General features: G+C 33.2%; 4 protein-coding genes across 4 annotated transcripts; 2 read left to right on the top strand and 2 right to left on the bottom strand.

Moving 5' to 3' along the window:
* Window positions 1-135: 135 nt before the first annotated feature.
* On the top strand, window positions 136-2452 carry Tsp_05685 (flap endonuclease 1a). The gene is made up of 13 exons (XM_003371976.1): window positions 136-217; window positions 303-405; window positions 464-596; window positions 631-694; window positions 748-857; window positions 1246-1382; window positions 1465-1531; window positions 1594-1725; window positions 1787-1819; window positions 1900-1953; window positions 2016-2080; window positions 2145-2256; window positions 2399-2452. Exons 1-13 carry the CDS (start codon window positions 136-138, stop codon window positions 2450-2452), a joined length of 1146 nt encoding a protein of 381 aa, XP_003372024.1.
* An 885-nt stretch (window positions 2453-3337) lies between these two features.
* Window positions 3338-8121, bottom strand: Tsp_05684 (protein dead ringer). The gene is made up of 6 exons (XM_003371977.1): window positions 7744-8121; window positions 5845-5917; window positions 4689-4872; window positions 3850-4215; window positions 3559-3776; window positions 3338-3471 (listed from the first exon to the last, which is right to left on the bottom strand). The coding sequence occupies exons 1-6, from the start codon at window positions 8119-8121 to the stop codon at window positions 3338-3340; spliced, it is 1353 nt and encodes a 450-aa protein (XP_003372025.1).
* An 85-nt stretch (window positions 8122-8206) lies between these two features.
* On the top strand, window positions 8207-8802 carry Tsp_05683 (conserved hypothetical protein). Its single transcript, XM_003371978.1, has 4 exons — window positions 8207-8290; window positions 8367-8488; window positions 8550-8563; window positions 8588-8802. The coding sequence occupies exons 1-4, from the start codon at window positions 8207-8209 to the stop codon at window positions 8800-8802; spliced, it is 435 nt and encodes a 144-aa protein (XP_003372026.1).
* A 7814-nt stretch (window positions 8803-16616) lies between these two features.
* Window positions 16617-18319, bottom strand: Tsp_05682 (hypothetical protein). The gene is made up of 11 exons (XM_003371979.1): window positions 18278-18319; window positions 18160-18219; window positions 18026-18073; window positions 17870-17975; window positions 17695-17807; window positions 17517-17650; window positions 17369-17458; window positions 17174-17314; window positions 17040-17112; window positions 16890-16971; window positions 16617-16741 (listed from the first exon to the last, which is right to left on the bottom strand). The coding sequence occupies exons 1-11, from the start codon at window positions 18317-18319 to the stop codon at window positions 16617-16619; spliced, it is 1014 nt and encodes a 337-aa protein (XP_003372027.1).
* Window positions 18320-18752: the final 433 nt, after the last annotated feature.

Here is an 18752-nt window from a genome sequence, read left to right on the forward strand (position 1 = left end):
TTTTTATAAAGTTCTGTGAACTTGTCTATGCATCGTTCATTACTGTAGCTGTTTGCAATGCAACTGTATGATTGGGGATGTTGCGCGCGTGAAATATTGACCGCTTTGTGGGTTCTGATTTAGACGTTGCAAAAAATGGGAATCAAAGGACTGAGTAAAGTAATTGCCGATTTTTCGCCAAATGCGATCACAGAACGAACGATGAATTCATTTTTTGGTAATAATATGCCATATTGAAATATACTTTGTTCATTTTGTGTACATTTATTTTTCACTAGTTGGTTTTTTTAATTTTGTTTCAGGCAGAACAATTGCCATTGATGCGTCCATGAGCCTTTATCAATTTTTGATCGCTATTAGACAAGACGGTTCTCAGCTTAGTGCAGAATCTGGTGAAACGACCAGGTTGCTTTGAACAGAAATTTTCTCGATTCAACAATTTTGGATGTTTTTATGAATTTAGTCATTTGATTGGTATGTTTTATCGAACAATTCGAATGGTGGAAAATGGCATCAAGCCAGTGTACGTTTTCGACGGAAAGCCGCCAGTGTTGAAATCTGACGAGGTTCATTTTTTAATATGCACATTTGTATCGGTTCGTAAAATAATATCCACTGTTACTTGTACAGCTCGACAAACGCACTGAACGTCGTACAGAAGCTGAAGAGAAGTATGCAGATGCAGTTCAAGCGGGTTAGATTTGATTTTGTGAAACGTTTCATGATTCACGTGTTTACCATTTCAAGGAGATTCTGAAGCAATAAATAAATTTAGTCGTCGTTTAACCAAAGTTTCCAAAGAACACGTCGACGAATGCAAACGTCTTCTCAAACTAATGGGAATTCCCTACATTGAGGTTCGCTTGTCTATTGTGAAGTATTTTCTGATCATTTCACTTTCATGCAGGTTGTAAATAAGCATATCATTTAATAATTACTGGTATATAATTAATAAGAAACATGGTGGTCTTTTTTTGTAATCTTATACGAAATAATAATTTATAAATAATTAAGTTACTGTAGCATTCAGGTACAAGTTCGGTCATTATGATATATATATATGTCATCTTGTATGTATTTGGTTTTTTGATATGGTGTAATTTTGAATATATTTATTCAATCAATGTAAAGTTTATTTTAAAATGTTTCATTCTTTGAGTGGTCTTTTTTCTACAACTTTGTAACATTTGAATATTTTAATGCACTGGAATAGTGGTTTTGAAAATATTGCACTTTTAATTTCAGGCACCATGCGAAGCGGAAGCACAATGTGCAGCTCTGGTTAAAGCGAAAAAAGTGTTTGCAGCAGCTACAGAAGACATGGATACGTTAACATTTGGAAGCGACATAATGTTACGCTATTTGACGTTTAGCGAGGCGAAGTGTGTTCAATTATGCTTTTTTTAAATTTAATAATCGGTTCAATTTGATAACGTTTCACAGTGTAATAATATTTAATTTCAGAAAGATGCCAATTAAAGAATTTCGTTTTGATGATGTTTTGCACGGTTTGAACATGACTCATGAAGAGGTGAATCATCAATACTGACAAAGTGTACATAATTTCTGTTCTGTTTGATGACGTGTTTGCAGTTTGTGGACTTTTGCATACTGCTTGGTTGCGACTATTGTCCAACAATTAAAGGCGTCGGACCGAAAAAAGCGTATGATTTGATTAAGCAATATCGAAATTTGGAAGTTATCGTAGAAAAGTTGGATAAGAAGGTAAAACTTGTTCTGTTATTATTTATTTTAACGTATTGAATTGTGTCTGTATATTTTTCAGAAATACCCTATACCAGAAAATTGGCAATACAAAGTAAATGTTTGCATACTTTTTGACATGACGATATTTGTTATGTATTGATTTTTGCAAAAAAAACAAACTTTTATTTACAGGCTGTACGAAAACTTTTTCTCGAACCAGAAGTTATCGACTGTAATACTATAGAGGTAGGTTGGTTCAGTTGTGAATTATTTGTTGTTATTAAATTGTAATTGTGTCTTTCACTCAGCTGACTTGGAAGGATCCAGACGAACAAGGACTAATCACATTTTTGGTCAATGAAAAAAATTTCGGGTAAATTATTATTAATTAATGTGTTTTGTTTAATTTCAATTTCATTCAGTCACTTACTTTTCAGTCATAATCGTGTAGTTAACGGTTGTGCTAAATTGCTCTCAGCTCGTCGTTCATCAACTCAAGGGCGTATTGATAGCTTCTTCACAGTTTTAGTTACCAAGAAAAAGCGTCCGGTAAAAATTTACATAATTTGTTTGATTGATTATCTTTGTATGTGAAACAATTAGTTAAAGTGTAAAATTAAACGTCTTTTAAGTGGATAATTTTTCAATCTTTCAACTTTTCTAATGTTTGATATTGTATTTTCTATTTTAGGCCGATGAAGGTAGCAGTAAAGCAACGGCTAAAAAAGGAAAAGGCAAAAAATGAACTTAATATAATATTTACGCTGTAAATATTCAACAATTGACTGCATTATTTTTACGTGTATCTTATTACCAATATTAGAGATGATCAACAATATACATATATGCAGTATATATCATATTTGAATAAAATTTTTGTAAAATATTTTTTTTCATTTTTACTTCTTCATGATGGTTATTGAAATGTTAAGACCAATGGAACAAATATCATAAAAGCATATTTCATAGCCATTTCGTTGAAGAGAAAAATTGAACAACGTACGTTGAAATGTGGAAAATTCAGGAATGGGGCAAAGCAGAGTTTGGCCGGGCCGAGTATATATACGTACTCTTTCCAAAAGTAATAAAATGAACAACTGTTGTCGAAAGATGCACAATCTCGGATAAAATTCGAAAGAATTCACGTGCACAAGTACTTTTTCTTGTTCAACCATTTCAGAAATCAGTGATTACTGGTAAAAACAATTTGAAAAAGATAGTTACAATATATACATATACATATGCATACATATATACACAGATGATTAAAAAAACTATATATTGATTAACATTTGCATAAACGAAGCAGAAAAGAAAATAATGTGCATTATTCAAAATTGATAATAATAACCAACGAACCATCACCAACATCTTTTGATAAAAAGAGAAAAAATCACATTATTATATAGTAACACCAACCAATCAATAGCAGACCAATTGTTGTACAGAAACGACAATAGTACTACTACTGCTGCATGATGTAAACTTATAAAGTTGTTGAACCGAAGTTTTTGAAATGAATAAAAAAAATAATAACCGGCAGAACTGTATTAAAGGAAAGGCACAGAAAAAATTTCATTTTTTCACTTATCTTTCCTTTCTAAATCCAGTTCGACGATGTGATTGATGTTCAATTGGCACCAGTAGTTGGGATACGATTTCGCGTCGGCTGGGCCAACAGCACCCCTTGATACAGGATGCCGTTGATTTCAATGCTGACAACAAGAGAATTTTCCGACAATAAATTACCTTCTCCATACGGAGCTGCAAACAGATATGCAATTCATAATTATCATAAATCAGGATAACTGAAACGATTGGTCAATATCATCCCACAAACAATTGATATACCTGCATTCATTGCTCTGATCTGCGCGACCGGCATACCAAAAGCTGCATTGAGTGCACGATCGTGCTGAATTGGCAAAGATGATGATAAATTCGACTCGGCGATTCGAAGCTTTTTCGGTGGATTCATATACGGACCAGTTTCATCACTTCCATCTGAATCGCTACTGTTGATGCTCGTCTGACTAGACCCGGTGAATTGTTGACTATCGGTGAAGGCTCTGAAAATCAAAAAACAAAACTAACAACATAAAAAAATATCCCAAAGCTACATTGTCAACAACAACAACTCACCGTGGAGACTGGTTGAAATGGTGGCGCTGACTGTTTTCATAAGCAAGCGCTTGTTCGCGAAGTGCAGATGCCAAATTTGCATGAGATACCAGTGAACAAGTAGGAGTTGAAGCGGACAATCGATCGTCATCTGAAGCAGTTCGTTGATTATGCAAATTTTGGCCACGTTGAGTAGAACTTTGAGAATTACCAGAAAGCAAGCTGCCGTTCAAATGACGGCCAAGCAAAGTCGGAGATACTTGCGAAAATGGATTGAAACTGCTCCTGCGTCCTTCACGACGATTTCCATCAATAGCCGCCTGCAGTTCTTCCATTGTACTCAGCCGCTCCTTTTCGCACTCATACGGATACAAATATTTCATATATCTGAAAAGCGAATCAATTTTTGTTTTTGTTTTTGCTCATTCAAAATTTATTAATAAAAATTCATCAAAAATTGAAACTCCCCGCAATGCATATCAACAGTTTTGGTGCATGGAATTTGCATAATGCAAAAAAAAACTTCAAAATTTGCACATCCTTATGCACACTGAAATTTAGCATTATTATGCACAAGAGTTTTTGTGAAATGAATGCGCAACAAAATGATATAAAACAACTGTTCATTTTCTCTCAGCGTGGAATAATATTAAGCGTGATAAAATACGAAGCAAAAAAGAAAAAAGACATTTATTTTAGCGCAGATGTTTGGAGAATTTTTATGTTTTCCGCTTGAACATTCTGGAAAACAATAAATAAATGCGTAGAAAGCGAAATGAAATTAAATTACTCGCTTTTTTTATATCTCAAAATATGCATTAGATTTGCTTACTGTAACTATTAACAAAGTCAACACTTACTGAGTTCTCAACGTGAATGCAGCCGACGTAATTGACTGAGGTAGATGAAGCCCTTTCGTAATTTCTCTCCACAACTTCTTGTTGATCACTTCAACAAGTCCACCGTGTGCTATCACCAGTCTGTATAATTCGTATAAATCTAAAACTTGCTTTGCCATGATCGGGATGCGTGTCACTGGCGTTCCTGAAAAGCGCACGTTATTCAAAGTTGTCGTCATCTTCGAAAACAATGCATACAACAAGCATCACCATTTGTTATAAATTTCAAAACTATCTATTTATCATTGTAATTTAAAAAAAATGATCATTTCATTTCACACAAATATGTCAGTATTATTTAAATTGCATTGCCCATGTTAGTTGGTTGTGAATTATTTATTTATTTATTATTAATATTGTTCGAGATGGAATCTGATTTATGCATAAATTATATTAAATTAGTTCCAAATCACCAAAACACATAGTAGTACATCGAAGCAGTCGTATACTGTACATTAGTTGAAGTGAATGGATAAAATGACAGTTCACAAAAAAAAGTAAGGGCATGTTGACAGTAGAATATTGCAGGTCAGCTAAATTGGCTAAAGTAATGATGAAGAAATCACCGGACCGACGAAAGTTAAACATGCTTTGCTTTTTGATTGGCATTGTGCAAATTTGCACATTGAATCCAAGTAGTAGTAGTGAAGGAGGGGAGCAATTTTTAAATGACCCTTTGGACATTAAGTTTCGTACAAATTTTCTGACAAAACAACATTCTACTCGATAGTTTATTTGCACATGCTTTATGCTACTATTTATCATCGAAAGCAATATTTGCTGGAAATCATTTTACAATAAACGAAAAACTGCGCTTGAAAACTATTTCTTCCCCATCCGTGTGCATTTGATCAATGTCCAAAGAATTTTCAATGTTCTACATTTGATACAAGATTGAATAATGATACTTTTTAAAGTGTAAAATATACTTTACAACTGAAAAAATCAAAATACAACCAAGCTAGTGTTGAATATTTTAGCATATCACTTCCTTCTATCTGAGAACGATTTGATTTTATCGCGTTCTTAACATCTCGTGCAACATATTTAGTGTGAATTTGAAAATGAACCATCATTATCATATGCAAATATTTGGATTGGAAAATTGTTCACGTACCTTGACGCTGCATAAAGTTGAACAAAGAATCCAAAAATTCTTTCCGTTTCGGATCGTCGCTGAGTTCGTAAAGCTATAAAAAAAAGACAATAAAAGAAAACTTTTCTATATTTGGATTTTCCATAGAAAATCAACAGTTTGTTGCATGGCAACAAAGCAAATAACAAAATTTCGTTTGAAAAAATAATCCAAAAAACAAAAATAAAATTATAAAATAAGAAATTTTCCATTTTTGTATCATTTTCCAATATTGTAAAATGTTCAACCGATCAAACAGATAAAAGTATCAATAAAATGCAAATTTGCTTTTTTAATTTCAAAAAAGTCAAACATAAACAATAAATCATGCAAAACACCAGATACAAAGAACGAGGAAAAAAACAAGTTGCATTATTTTTTGAGAATATACATAAGAATGTTAAAAATTTGATGCTAAAAAACCAGCTACTAGCCATGATGCATGCTGCATATGCAGTAGTGAAAGTTCGATTTGCGTCACTTAACTGAAAGCAATTTGCTTATTTGTTTGTTTGTTATAGCCTAAAGTGGTGGTATTAATTTCGAAAAGTTTGACAAGTTCGCAGCTGATAGCAACAATTTGTCCAAAGCGTCAAAAAGCCCAAGCTATATAACTTGATACTTTGTGATATTTTTTCCGATTGACAGAAAAATTGAGAATGGAAAGTTCGTGGAAAAAAAATGAAAAAGTTTTTATATATATTATTTGCTGAATGCAAATTTTGCAAAAGAAATGGATTTCGACAACGAGTAATGCAAAGAGAATTAAAAAAGAAAAACCAAAATGCAACGCCGCAAATTGCATATTTGCTGATGAGAATTTGTTGTAATGGAACTGTTGATTTAGTTAGAATTAATACTTGAATATAATTCCCGAATTGACGCATTATTTTATTGTTTATTACTGGATGTTAATTAACTTTTTTCCAACAAGTGAAAATAATTGAATGAAGCGACTGATTGATGCACCAAATGTCTTCTCTCTGTCGTCAAAGAGTGAAATTTTTTCAATTGAGAACGTTTTTTCATAATAATCACAATTATCATCATCATAATTATTATGATTATTATTGGGATTCACTTTTTTTTCATCTAAAATATCATTTATGCGACTAGACTACGAAACTTCGCAAGTGAACTGTGATAATGTGAACATAAGTGCAACGAATATAGAGTTGCGCTCCAGGGCTCGTTAGTTCTGTTTGCTCTGCATTTTCAGCAGAGCAGCTGCTCCATTATCAAGCACGAGTGAAAAATGATAAATAATAACAATAATAATAATAATAATAAAATTCAGTGTCCATCCACTTTGCCATCGTCAAATTTGAACAGTAATATTCGACCGTGTTGTTTCCACACGAATCCTTACAAAATGAATAAATCAAATGTGCAAAAATAGTCAGCCAAAAAAAACAAAACAGCAAAAAAGAAATTGGTGAACATGATGCTGATTGTTGCTTAATTAGCGCTGCAGATGTATTTTCCACATGTCACATGGGGATTTTCTACTCTCGTTTTATATTCAATTGAATCATTCATTCCTATTTGCCAATTTATAATTTCGAAACTTTGAAAATTGGATCCAATCTATATCTTTCAAAGCACCCTCGAAACAATTACATACATACATACATACATACTTATATATATATCATGGCTTAATTAACCAATAGATTCAATGAAGAAATAATACATTATTCGAGAAGAATAAATTTTGTTGTTTCTTTCTAAACTTGTCTACAATTGTTTGGATAAATTTGCAAAACAACCAAATTCCAACAATGCAAAAGAAAAACGCGTAAAATTGGTTTGCGTCAGTATGCAAATAAAGCGTGGAATAACAACAATCAACACAAAAATTTGCATGCACACTCAACTCACTTGTTTGAATTGTTCTTCGAACGACCAGGATGTTTGGGGCTGGGACGAGGCACCGTTGACAAAAAAGCCCCGGAAATCGTTCGATGAATCAGTGGTCGGTTTGCAAACGTGCGCATCTTCCACTTGTGAAACTTGTTCGTCGGACTGTTGGGATTCAGCAAGGGGCGCTTGTGTGGACGAAGCAGAAGTGGAAGATGTGGTCAAATCCAACGGTGCACTGCCGCTGGTACAGTCAGTGTCGCCATTTTTGGGTGAAGTGGTGGAAGTGTCGGTAAAAGTGCGCGATTTGGCCAACTTGCTGCAGGCCAAATTTATACCGACGAGTTCTTTGGGCAGTGCCGACGTTCGGGACATCAGCGGATGATGGCATGCGGACATGTATGAGAATGAATTCACTAAATTTAAAGTATTTGTTTAAAAAAATTATTCCTATTTATCATCCGTATTACTCATCGATGACATGATGTCGGCGTTTCGACTGCACTGGGCAACACCGGCATCCAACAAAGCACTGAATACGGTAGTTGGATTGGCCGGTGATGACGGAGTGGAACAATATTTTCGTTGATCTGATTTGCTTGTCGTCGCCAGCGATGTTGCAGTAATAATGCTCGGATTTGCAGCTTGACGGTCGGATTCGGACGCCACTGCTCCTGTCGACTGTTTCTCGGATGAACAAGCGGCAGCAGCAGCAACGGCAGCAACAGCAGCAGCAGCAGCGGCGGCGGCGGCGGCCGTGGTGGTGGTAGAAGTTACAGGCTGAATTGGAATCACCTGAAATTCAAAGTCAAAGTCATTTTATTCAGTCGACAATTTTGTCGTATGCAAATTTATATAACATAAGTCACGCTGGATATTGTGGAAAACAACAGTTGGAACGAAACACTCACAGCGTTGGTGCTAGTGGACCCAGTGGTGGCAAAAGCCGGCAGAAAAGGGGAAGAAGAAGTACCAAGTGTGGCAGACCAGGGCAAGAAAAGCATTGGTGAACGAAAAGAAGAAAAATTGACAAGTGGAACTGCATGCAAACGAGGTCGTCTCCGCCGCTGCGTTGATTAAAAATACTTTTCTCCAACAATTCAGGTGAAAAAAAGACGACTACAGACAAAAATTATCCTACCGACGGTGGTCAAATTTGTCAAATGATAATGCTTATTATTAATATTATTATTATTATTCACGTTTGATTTGTTCTGGGGATCGATTTGAGCAAAATCTTACTTTGCATACAACAAACAAACAAACAAGCACAAAAAATGAGATTCATTCTCTCACGCGCGCGTGCCAGTATAGCCACCCGCACAGTTACAGCCAATCAAAATGTCCCACGGGCCGCGACTTTCCATTGGCTGTTGTTCTTTTCAACCGCCCACGCGCGAAACGATCGAGCAAAAACTGGATTTAGCAAAATGGTGAAATTTTGATGTTTCGAAAAAAATAATAATTGTGGAATTCGAAATTATCACACAGACAAACTTATGCTGACATGCCAATGTATCGTCTATTAGTGAAGAAGATGTTCAGTATGGGCGCGGAAAACTGACAAACTAACTGTTCACATGTGGAAAAGTTTAATAGTTGTTTTCCATAAAATTTACATCAACTTCACTTCTTACTTAATGTAAAAATTGTTCTGCTCTGCAAAATAAATCCAACAATGTTCAACAAATGCAATAATAATTATTATAATTTGTTGATAACAATTGTACGTGGAATTAAAATAAACAGGAAATGCGGATTAATTGATTAATCAATGTGAATACACACGCACACACCGAGTCAGTCGGTCGGTCAGGCAACGAATTTTGATCCATGATTTTCAAATCAACTGACGTTTTGAATTTTGTTTAAAATAAAAAAAATTATTGGTGAGTAGAGAATGTGTTTGTGTGTTATAAAAAAACAAAATAAAACCAGGGAAACGAAAATCATTCTGAAATTTCAACTTCAAAATAGAGCTCCAGTATTTAAATGAGTTGAAAAAAAAACAACGCTCGTAAATCTCTGCTCAACCCATTATTCAGCGAAACATTCCGAGTGGTGGAAAAACCAAAATGTGCTCTGTATTCTATGCGCACAACTTATTCAAATACGACAACATGCAATTCTTTAATGAAGCAAAGAAATATTATTCTATTATTAAAAAGTATGAAATGGAAAGAAATGGAAATCAAAACATTATAATGAATAAAAATTAATATCACCGTTACCATTTTTCTTATCACTACATGATCCACTCGAAAATATGCAAATTTCTGGTCATGTGAACATCAGATATTGTAGACACAAAAGCATCAATTGTACAGCAGATAAGCGAAAAATGAAAACAATTCCAATTTACCAACCGTTGTTCGCCGTATGCTAAACTGCACTGTCACGAAAAAACAAACAAACAAACATACATACATACAGAGCTAGGAAGAGCATTGAAAAAATAATCGTTCGCGATTTTGGAGCGTGAGAATAATTTTGCACAAAATTTGAATGAATAATTCCACTCATGAGCAAATTTTTCAAATTTGCAAATGTCAAAAAAGATTTGTGGGAAAATTAGTTGTGTCGAAAAAAAGTAAAATGAAAGAATGGATTAATTTGCATACGAATTGTTCCGACCTGCTCGAATGAGTTGAAGAAATTGATGTTCGGAAAATAATACAAATAGAAATACATGCATATTAAAAAAAGAAAAAAATTCAAAAATGAGCAAGCAGTATGGACGTAAAAATAATGAAAACAAAACAGATGCGAACGTCAGTGTAAACTTTTTTCTGTTCATAAAGAAACACATTACTGAAGGCAAAAAAATGAAAAATAATAATAATACTAAAAGATGCTCAGGCATGATCTTGATGGCCAGCTAGCAAGCATGCTAGTAGTGGGAGAACATTTTACGACGCTTTTCGACTGACACGATAGTCAAATTGATGGAACTGGTTCATCAGAGTGCTGTCTCTGATTGGATCTTCAAGAATTTATTAGTTATAAAAAAATAAAATAAAACAATCTATCAAAACGGTTGAAATGACGGAAATGTGGGCGACTTGGAAAATGGCCGGGCAATTCGGTGGATATTTTCCCTCACCCCAACCGCCCAGTACAAGCTACAACATTAAGTTCATCGGATTTTAATTATTTATTATTGGAATTAAACAACAGAAAAACAAAATTTGCATTTCACAATCTTTCCAATGCACACACTGACAACGGTCATGACAACACATATCGGTTTTCCAAATAATCACAATCAATCATCATTCTACGCAATTTTACAATTACGTATATAGAACGACATTTATTTTCCCTTTTTTATATATATCAGCATGGAACAAATTTCAAATAATTTACACAACTTTATGTATATATAAATTTTCAACCGATCAATCATAAAACAATAAAATGAAATAAAATTAGCTTTTAACAATTTAAGTCGAACTCGGTCATAAAAATCTAATCAACTAATGATAAAATGGACATATTATATATTTCTCAGAAGTAATAATCAAAGTGACAAAATAAGCACACATTTAAATGCACAACTTGCTTTGGGATAATTTTTTTGTTTTACAAATTCACAACACAAAAATTTCCTTTCGTCAAATTATGATTTGTTTGAAAAACAATTTGCCAAAATTAAACTTTATTATGCGAACGGTTCAGTGAACGCATGAGGTTTGATTTCCACTGCCGTCAATCGATAATTATCAATTTTCTTGGTGAGATCAGTTTGTTGCATATACATATATATATATATATAATGGTGGAAAATTAATTAGCTATTTGGCGATCATTATTGAAAAGCCAAAATAAATTGCATACGTTGAAAAGAAGAAAAAAAAAACCACCACCAACAACAACAGCAAAAAAATTAATAACCTTCCTTGTTCAGTTGCTGAAATTTTCCCAAACTGAAATTTCTCATACAACTTAATTAATATTTGAAATTATACTTGCTGTTTTTGATTTCAATTTGATAAGCTCAACACGAGTTAAAAACAAATATGCAAATAGTTGCATAAATAAAATTCAAACTCTCTCCGACAGTTGACGAAAAAAATTATAAAATTATTCAAACAAAATCCACGTGGACAATGTTTAACATGCGGAAGATATGCAAATTTTTTTTAATTTGTTGACGAAAAAGACCGCAAAAACTGTGCCAAATTACGCAGCATACCTGGGAAATTTGAGGCTTTCAACAACAGAGGCACGCGTATAAAATTTACATTGGGGAAACAAGCTGAACGAGCGAACGGGGGGCGTGCGTTTCGAACAGATACGAAACAGAGCAATTTAGAGCGACTAGCGCCGGGCCGGGCACAACTGACGTCTCTTCCTTCTTAATAAAGCTCATAAAAAGGATGCAGAAATTAAATTAAATTTCTGATTTGCATTGTTTTTCTGAAATAACATATAAGTTTTTATCAATTTTTTTTAAAATTAAATTTCAATTCTACTTTTAACAAACATCTCGTAAACAATGGGAAAGCATGCCATTTTGAAATGGAGATGGAAAATTGCAACATTTGATTAATTATAAAAATTTGAGAAGAAAAAAACTCAACTTTAATCTCGTTTAATGATATCGGTTTACAAAAGTGATAAATGCTAGCTGATTGCGCTTTTCAAAGCGGATTTTGTCAGTATTGTTAATCTTACTGTACATTTTAAATATAAATCTTTTCAAATTTCATCAGTTACACACAGACGAGATATCAGTAAAATTGAAAACTGTACTCATGAAAAATAAATTGAATAATTTCAAGTAAACATCAAGCAATGAAAAAATTGAATTCAGAAAAGACATAATGTCACATTTTTGTTGAGGTCTTCATTCTTTGCTTACTAACAACTGTTTTATTCAATTCAATTCAATTCAATTGGAATAGCATTTATTATGAATATTATTATTTTTATTTCTCAAGAGAAATAATTTATTTATCAAATTATACAGTTTTGTACGAGTGTGAAAAGTGTAATAAGAGAGTTGCCATTTTTGCATGCATGTCAAGCAACATGATACCATGGTTTAGAAAATGTTAATTTTCACTCGATGCATTTCTGATTAATGAAAAAAAGTTATTAAATTAGTTGAAAAAAATTGCAAAAAGAAGAAGCACTGCAATGCAAATTGACAGACGGATATCTTTTACGGGACTGTTTTCAAAACCACATCAGCAAGTAAAATAGGATTGATAAAGAAATACATACAATTTTGTATAATTTGGTTTGATTCAGTTTTTTTGTACAATAAAAAGTTATATAAATTAGCACCATAATGAGTAATGAATTTTTTTCCAAAAAAAAGAAAATTTTCTTTTCTGTGCACATCCCTTCTTCATTCTACTACTATTACTATTACTATTGCTACTATTATTACTATAGCTGCTTGTTGAACACAAGCTAACGCAGAAGCGTCTGCTCGTCACGGCTATTCACAGCACAAAGCGCGCCGCTGTTCCAACATTCGCCCCGTGAACAATTTAAATAACAATGCTTGAATTTTATTTCACAGGCGCCGTTCTATTTCAACAAAATTGTTCATTATTTTCTCGTGAATTAGCCAGCTGCTTCCTGATAAATAACGCTTATTTCACTCTCAATTCAACTCAGTCACTCTTTTGGAAGCGAGCTGCACAAGTTTCCTGAACACGCGCGGTAGTAGATGTATATTTTTCAAAAAAAAAGCAACAACCATAATAATACTAATGAATATTCATAGGCCAGAGAATTGATAGTGCTTTGTTGTTGTTTTTTTTTAAATTTAAACATAAATATTCAAAATACAAACACTTACATTTGCATTTGACTACATTTGAATATGGATTTATTTCTGGTTGGTCGAAGCGAGAGATTGATACGAGCCCACCGATTCGTAAGATTGTTCTGTGCGAAATGGGAAAGTTGTTGTTCGACTGGAGAAATGAAGTCGAAGAAATAAAAAAGAATGGACAATTTTTTCGAAATTCAAGAATGTAAATGTTTTTCAAATACTGTGACCTACTTTAAGAAGAATAAAAAATTTTTTTTCTTTCTTTTTTGCTTTTGTAAATTGTAATAAATTGTCCAAAAATTAATTGTTGATTATTAATTAAATGAAATTTGAAAAAATTGTTTTTATTTAATTATAAAAATGAAATAAAAGTTGGAAAAGAAAAAAAATTTTTAAATTACTGTAAAAATCAAACGTAGTACGTGCGGTGAAAACCGGTTTTCTACGGTTGAAAATTCTGCGATCAATTGTGATTGGTGGTGTTCGGATTTAATTTTTGAATTGGAAATTAATAAAAATATCTTACTTGAGCCATGATTGTGTGAATAAATTTGTCGTTTGTTGCCAATTGGATGTAATTGGTTGGTGGTGGTGGAGATGTTGAATTTGCAGAGAAAAGGTATGAATGAAGAAAATGACGGTTGTTGGTTTGTTCTTGGAAAATGTTGGAAAAGCTCGCTAATGGGAATGGAGAAGTGGAAATTTGTTGACAGTGAATATTTCAGGTTTAGATGCACAATGCGTGCCGTCTGTTGGTGAACATCGAAGTAAGATTATGCTCAGATAGAGCGCAGTTGTTGTTGTTGTTGTTGTTTTAATATAATCGAAAGTGCACGGAATTTGAATTTTTTTATACTCGGCTCGTTTATTTTTGAAAGATCGACTCGGTGAACGCCAATGGCATCTGGATGTGAGGGATGCATAGTGGCGAGACGAACGTACTGGGCGAAAAGAACAAGCAAAAGTCACTGAGCCTTGTCAGTTGTATTACGTTCGATCTCGTCGTCATTTGAGTTGCAAAGCCAGCCGTCGAACGAGGCTCTCGAGCTCTATATTCTCCCACATAGAACCTTCTACTTTCATCCCGCCCAGCGTTTCATTCTTCCTTGACAAGTCGGTGATATGCCAAATCATGCCGGGGTCAAAAATTTCCCGGCCCATTACTCAATTTGACTAACGGTTCATCAGAGTATGCCAAAATGTGTCGCCCTGACGTTGGCGTGGTTTTGGCAAATTGAAAATCAAAATTATTAGTTGGCCCGTTCAGATTCGGTTCCACACCACACCCACGACCTTGTTGTTCGGCTGTTACCAGTGGAAATCTCTTATTTTCGCCTAATTCCAAAGCGGCCCAGCCTAGAGCCGAAAATTGGGCCCGGCTCGAATTTATCATTAGTATCAATTGCAAATTGAATTTATAGTTGAAAAATTGATTGGAAAATTATTTTCGCCTTCGTTGCTCGTTCGCTTGGTGCCGGTGTCGGCTTCTTTCAAAAATCAACCCCACCCCACCCCAATCCCTCTCTCTCTCCCTTTTCTCCTTGAAGTTTCGACGCCATTCAAAAATTGCTTATTAGAGTAGAGAAAAATTGAAAAAAATCCCCCCCCCCCTAATTTGCCGAACATTTCGATTCAACTGTTGCAAATCCAATCAGTGATCGACAACTTACTGTGTGATGATGATGATACTGTATATATTTTTTTTCTCATTATCAAAATTGATCTCTTCTTCTTCTTCTTCTTCTTCTTTTTTTGCAATTTTCAAATATTTCAATGATACAAAAATAAACATCTTATTTACATTCCGTTATATTTTTATCCATTTCATGTACTAATTGAACAATATAAATTTGCAAATTGACGTTTTCACTGGGTTGGAGTAGAGTAATTTTTTTTCTGTTCAATCAACAAACACAAAATGATAAATGAACCTCTCGAACTTTGAAGATGCGAACTTTTGATTGATAAAAGGGAAATAAATTTTCATCATTAAATACTTCGACAACAATTTTCCATTCCATTCGAGCGTACTGTACATTTTTGTGTGTCAACCCTCCTCCCAGAACGTGAATTGCAACATTTGTGAAAACATTTTTTTTCTATTTGTTTACATTAAACATTATTTTTCATTTGAACAAATTATTCATCTTTTTAAATTATCTGAAACTTATATATATATTTTTTTTGATCAAATTTAAAATTGAGCTTTTCGCTCGAAAAGGGTTATCAGACTTGGAAGCCAAAACAGTTGTTCTGATCGTTAGGTGGCATGATGATGTCTTGTGTCATTTGAAAATTTATCAACCCCATTTTGCTTGAGCTGCGTGCGGATGCTGAGAAAAGCCGCCCGTTTCATGTTTCATCATCATCATCGTCGTATATATATATATAATATGCACGGCCGTGATTGTTCAATATATTTTATTTTATTATTAAATTGACGTGGTAGCAGAAAAAAAAAGTAATAACGCAATTCGCACAACGACGTTGTTCTCAAATTTTGCTATTTTCTTTATGGCATCTTTGGAATTTGATCATTTTATATTTATTCAACCCCCCCCCTTTTCTTTTTGCTTTTTCATTGGTTACCAATCGATAAAAAAATATGTAAATTCAAAATTGAAAAATAGTCCTATTTACAATTTGCATATTTTTGTTTTTCAAAAATTTACAACAATACTCGACTAACGTTACCTAGAAGTCGACTAACGCTGCTACGTCAAAAATCGTTGCGACATCAAATTTCATTTCTAATATCAAAATAACTATTGAAATAAAGCTCAATTACCAATTTTATTCTCTAATATCAGCAATTGAACCACTTTTATTTCGCGTCTCTATAGATAGGCAACGTTTCCAAATAGCTTCTGTCTGACTTTTATTATTAAAATGAAATTCTTTTTTTTCTTCTTCTTCGTTTTTCCTATCAATCAACAACTATTTATTCAAAATGTATACTATAAACACTGACCGGATCAATTTCCAATCAAAATATTTCATCGTTATCAAACACTCTTCAATTTTTACATATTCATGATCAAATAATGCAAATTTGCTGCTTAGAAAAGCGACGTGTTCAATGTTCGTGTAAATTTTCCACTTTTCAATCTTGTTCAACCGATTCCGAAGCATCATCTTTTTCTAAATTATTACTACTACCGGCTTCTACGTCATCGAACTCTTCCTTTTTCATAGAACGGAAAAACGACCATTCATTATTCCTTCCCCCTAAAATAAAGAAAAAAAAATTTTCAATTACTCGTTTCTTGTCATTATGTTCATTCTTTATGGGCATTTGAAATAATACAATCGCACACGTGGTATAAATTAAAGAATATAATTGTAAAAATTAATAAAAACCATTTAAAACACATACTTTGAAATAATTTCAAGTCAAAATCACCGCTGGGAACGGCAAGCAGCAAACTTCCGCATCCATTATAGGACACGCTACTGTACTGAAATCGAACAGGCAATTAATTATGCCAATGCTGTGCTATGCTATCAAACATTTTTCCTCCCTTACTTCATCAAGATCTTCGCCGAGAGTTTCGTGACAAAGCAAATGCAAATTTTTCTCATTTTCCTTGTCCAATGCGCTAGAAAATATATCAATTTAACATTTCTTTACACAACATGAATATGCAAATTTACTAGTACCGGTTAATCTCAAATTTCATTACATGTACCACTTCCGAAGCTATTGCAATTTCATAGTCGATTTTATGACTGGCTGGAGAGAATTGGACTTTGTTAATATATGGAAATTGTGGATGTTCAATCAATTCCTCGGTATAATATCTGAAAATATGAAAATGCAACTCTGCTATTAAGAATTAATTCAACTAAATTTACTGGACACTAGAGTCAAATAAATATGACATCAACTTTTTGCCGGTGAACGATTTATCACTTACTGAAACAATCAACATTGGTGGTACGTCTCTGAAATAAAATGTTCTGCAAAATTTATAACGCTGAATTTGATCACAATTTTATTCACCTATCACTAGACCAAACAACCCAGTCATCGATTGTCATTGACAATGGAATTGTTGTCAGCCGAATCCAACGGTTCAAATCCAATTCATCCGGTGCTCGGTACAAGTGAATTTCTTTCTTCACATCCCAAATAGCCTAAAAATAATTCTATAAATGAATGTATACAAAAGTTCACTTACAATTATAAAACCCAAATGATACGATGCAAAGTCAAAGTTATCGACATGACGAAATTTCAAATCCATTTTTCCTGATAATTTGTATTCTTTTTCATTTCCGACGCTGTTGGCTTCTGAAAAATTGCATCTTGTTTTCACGAATGAGCATGAGCAAGATTGTAATTTCAAATTTTACTAGATTCATCCCAAAATTCAATGTAACCTTCGATGCTCCACACGGCCAAAGTATTTCTATACGGAGACGGATACCACCTCAACGACAGCACATCGATGTAAGAGACCTTTAAAAAAACGAATTATTACAATTATTATCATTAAACAATGAGCTTACAAGAAATTGCACAATTTCTTCACTGTCATCTTGCAATAATCTTGTCACCTGCAAAAATTTTACATTCGGCACACAAACGCATAAAGTCAATCACAAAACCAAGAATTGAATAAAAAACAAAATCAAAATCAAACCTGAATGGTGCTATCTCCCAAGTAGATTGCAATTCGGCAATCTTTCTGTGCGTATATCATCTGAATATCATTTCTTCACATATATTAGCAAAAAATGTTACATTTTGAGCAACTTCACCTTCTCATCAACTTCCATTCCAGCATCATTTTCGTTTGACATATTGAAAGTCGAATGCAATCACGTAACCACGTAGTATATTTTCTTGGAAAATTTAAAAAATACTCTGTTATCAAATTTTCAATAATTCCTAACAATTTTTAATTGAAAATACGCAAATAATTTTGGGCAACCGAATAACAATTCACTGAATTACTGTACAATTAGGTAATATCTTTTACAGTATATTATTTTTAAAATTTCACGAATATACCAGTCAATATTTCTAACAAATAAACAAATAAATAATTTAAAAAGTCATAATTATTGCAATTAAATTTATTTTTTCGTACAAACATAAAACTTAAACGTATTTCCAGTTTTCAATTATCGATAAATGGCTCATTAATGAATTCTATAAATAAAAATATTCTCATTGCATGTATTTATTCAAAATATTATTTTATTTTAAAAATTTTAAATTTCATTTGTTATT

The sequence above is a fragment of the Trichinella spiralis genome (assembly GCF_000181795.1).
Source record: "Trichinella spiralis strain ISS 195 chromosome Unknown Scfld9, whole genome shotgun sequence".
NCBI lineage: Eukaryota > Metazoa > Nematoda > Enoplea > Trichinellida > Trichinellidae > Trichinella > Trichinella spiralis.

Bases quoted from the DNA above. Each gene is read 5' to 3' on its own strand.
- Tsp_05684 (XM_003371977.1), bottom strand. From the start codon at position 8,121: ATGTCCGCATGCCATCATCCGCTGATGTCCCGAACGTCGGCACTGCCC. The intron at 4,873-5,844 runs GTACGTGAACAA...TGCGCTTTTCAG, and splicing joins CAACTTTATGCAGCGTCAAG to GAACGCCAGTGACACGCATC. The intron at 3,472-3,558 runs GTATATCAATTG...ATCTGTTTGCAG, and splicing joins GATCAGAGCAATGAATGCAG to CTCCGTATGGAGAAGGTAAT.
- Tsp_05685 (XM_003371976.1), top strand. From the start codon at position 136: ATGGGAATCAAAGGACTGAGTAAAGTAATTGCCGATTTTTCGCCAAAT. The intron at 695-747 runs GTTAGATTTGAT...TACCATTTCAAG, and splicing joins TGCAGATGCAGTTCAAGCGG to GAGATTCTGAAGCAATAAAT. The intron at 2,257-2,398 runs GTAAAAATTTAC...TTTCTATTTTAG, and splicing joins TTACCAAGAAAAAGCGTCCG to GCCGATGAAGGTAGCAGTAA.
- Tsp_05682 (XM_003371979.1), bottom strand. From the start codon at position 18,319: ATGTCAAACGAAAATGATGCTGGAATGGAAGTTGATGAGAAG. The intron at 17,808-17,869 runs GTAAAATTTGAA...GCAATTTTTCAG, and splicing joins TGAATTTTGGGATGAATCTA to AAGCCAACAGCGTCGGAAAT. The intron at 16,742-16,889 runs GTATGTGTTTTA...TCTTTATTTTAG, and splicing joins TGACTTGAAATTATTTCAAA to GGGGAAGGAATAATGAATGG.
- Tsp_05683 (XM_003371978.1), top strand. From the start codon at position 8,207: ATGTCGGCGTTTCGACTGCACTGGGCAACACCGGCATCCAACAAAGCA. The intron at 8,291-8,366 runs GTGGAACAATAT...TCGGATTTGCAG, and splicing joins GATTGGCCGGTGATGACGGA to CTTGACGGTCGGATTCGGAC.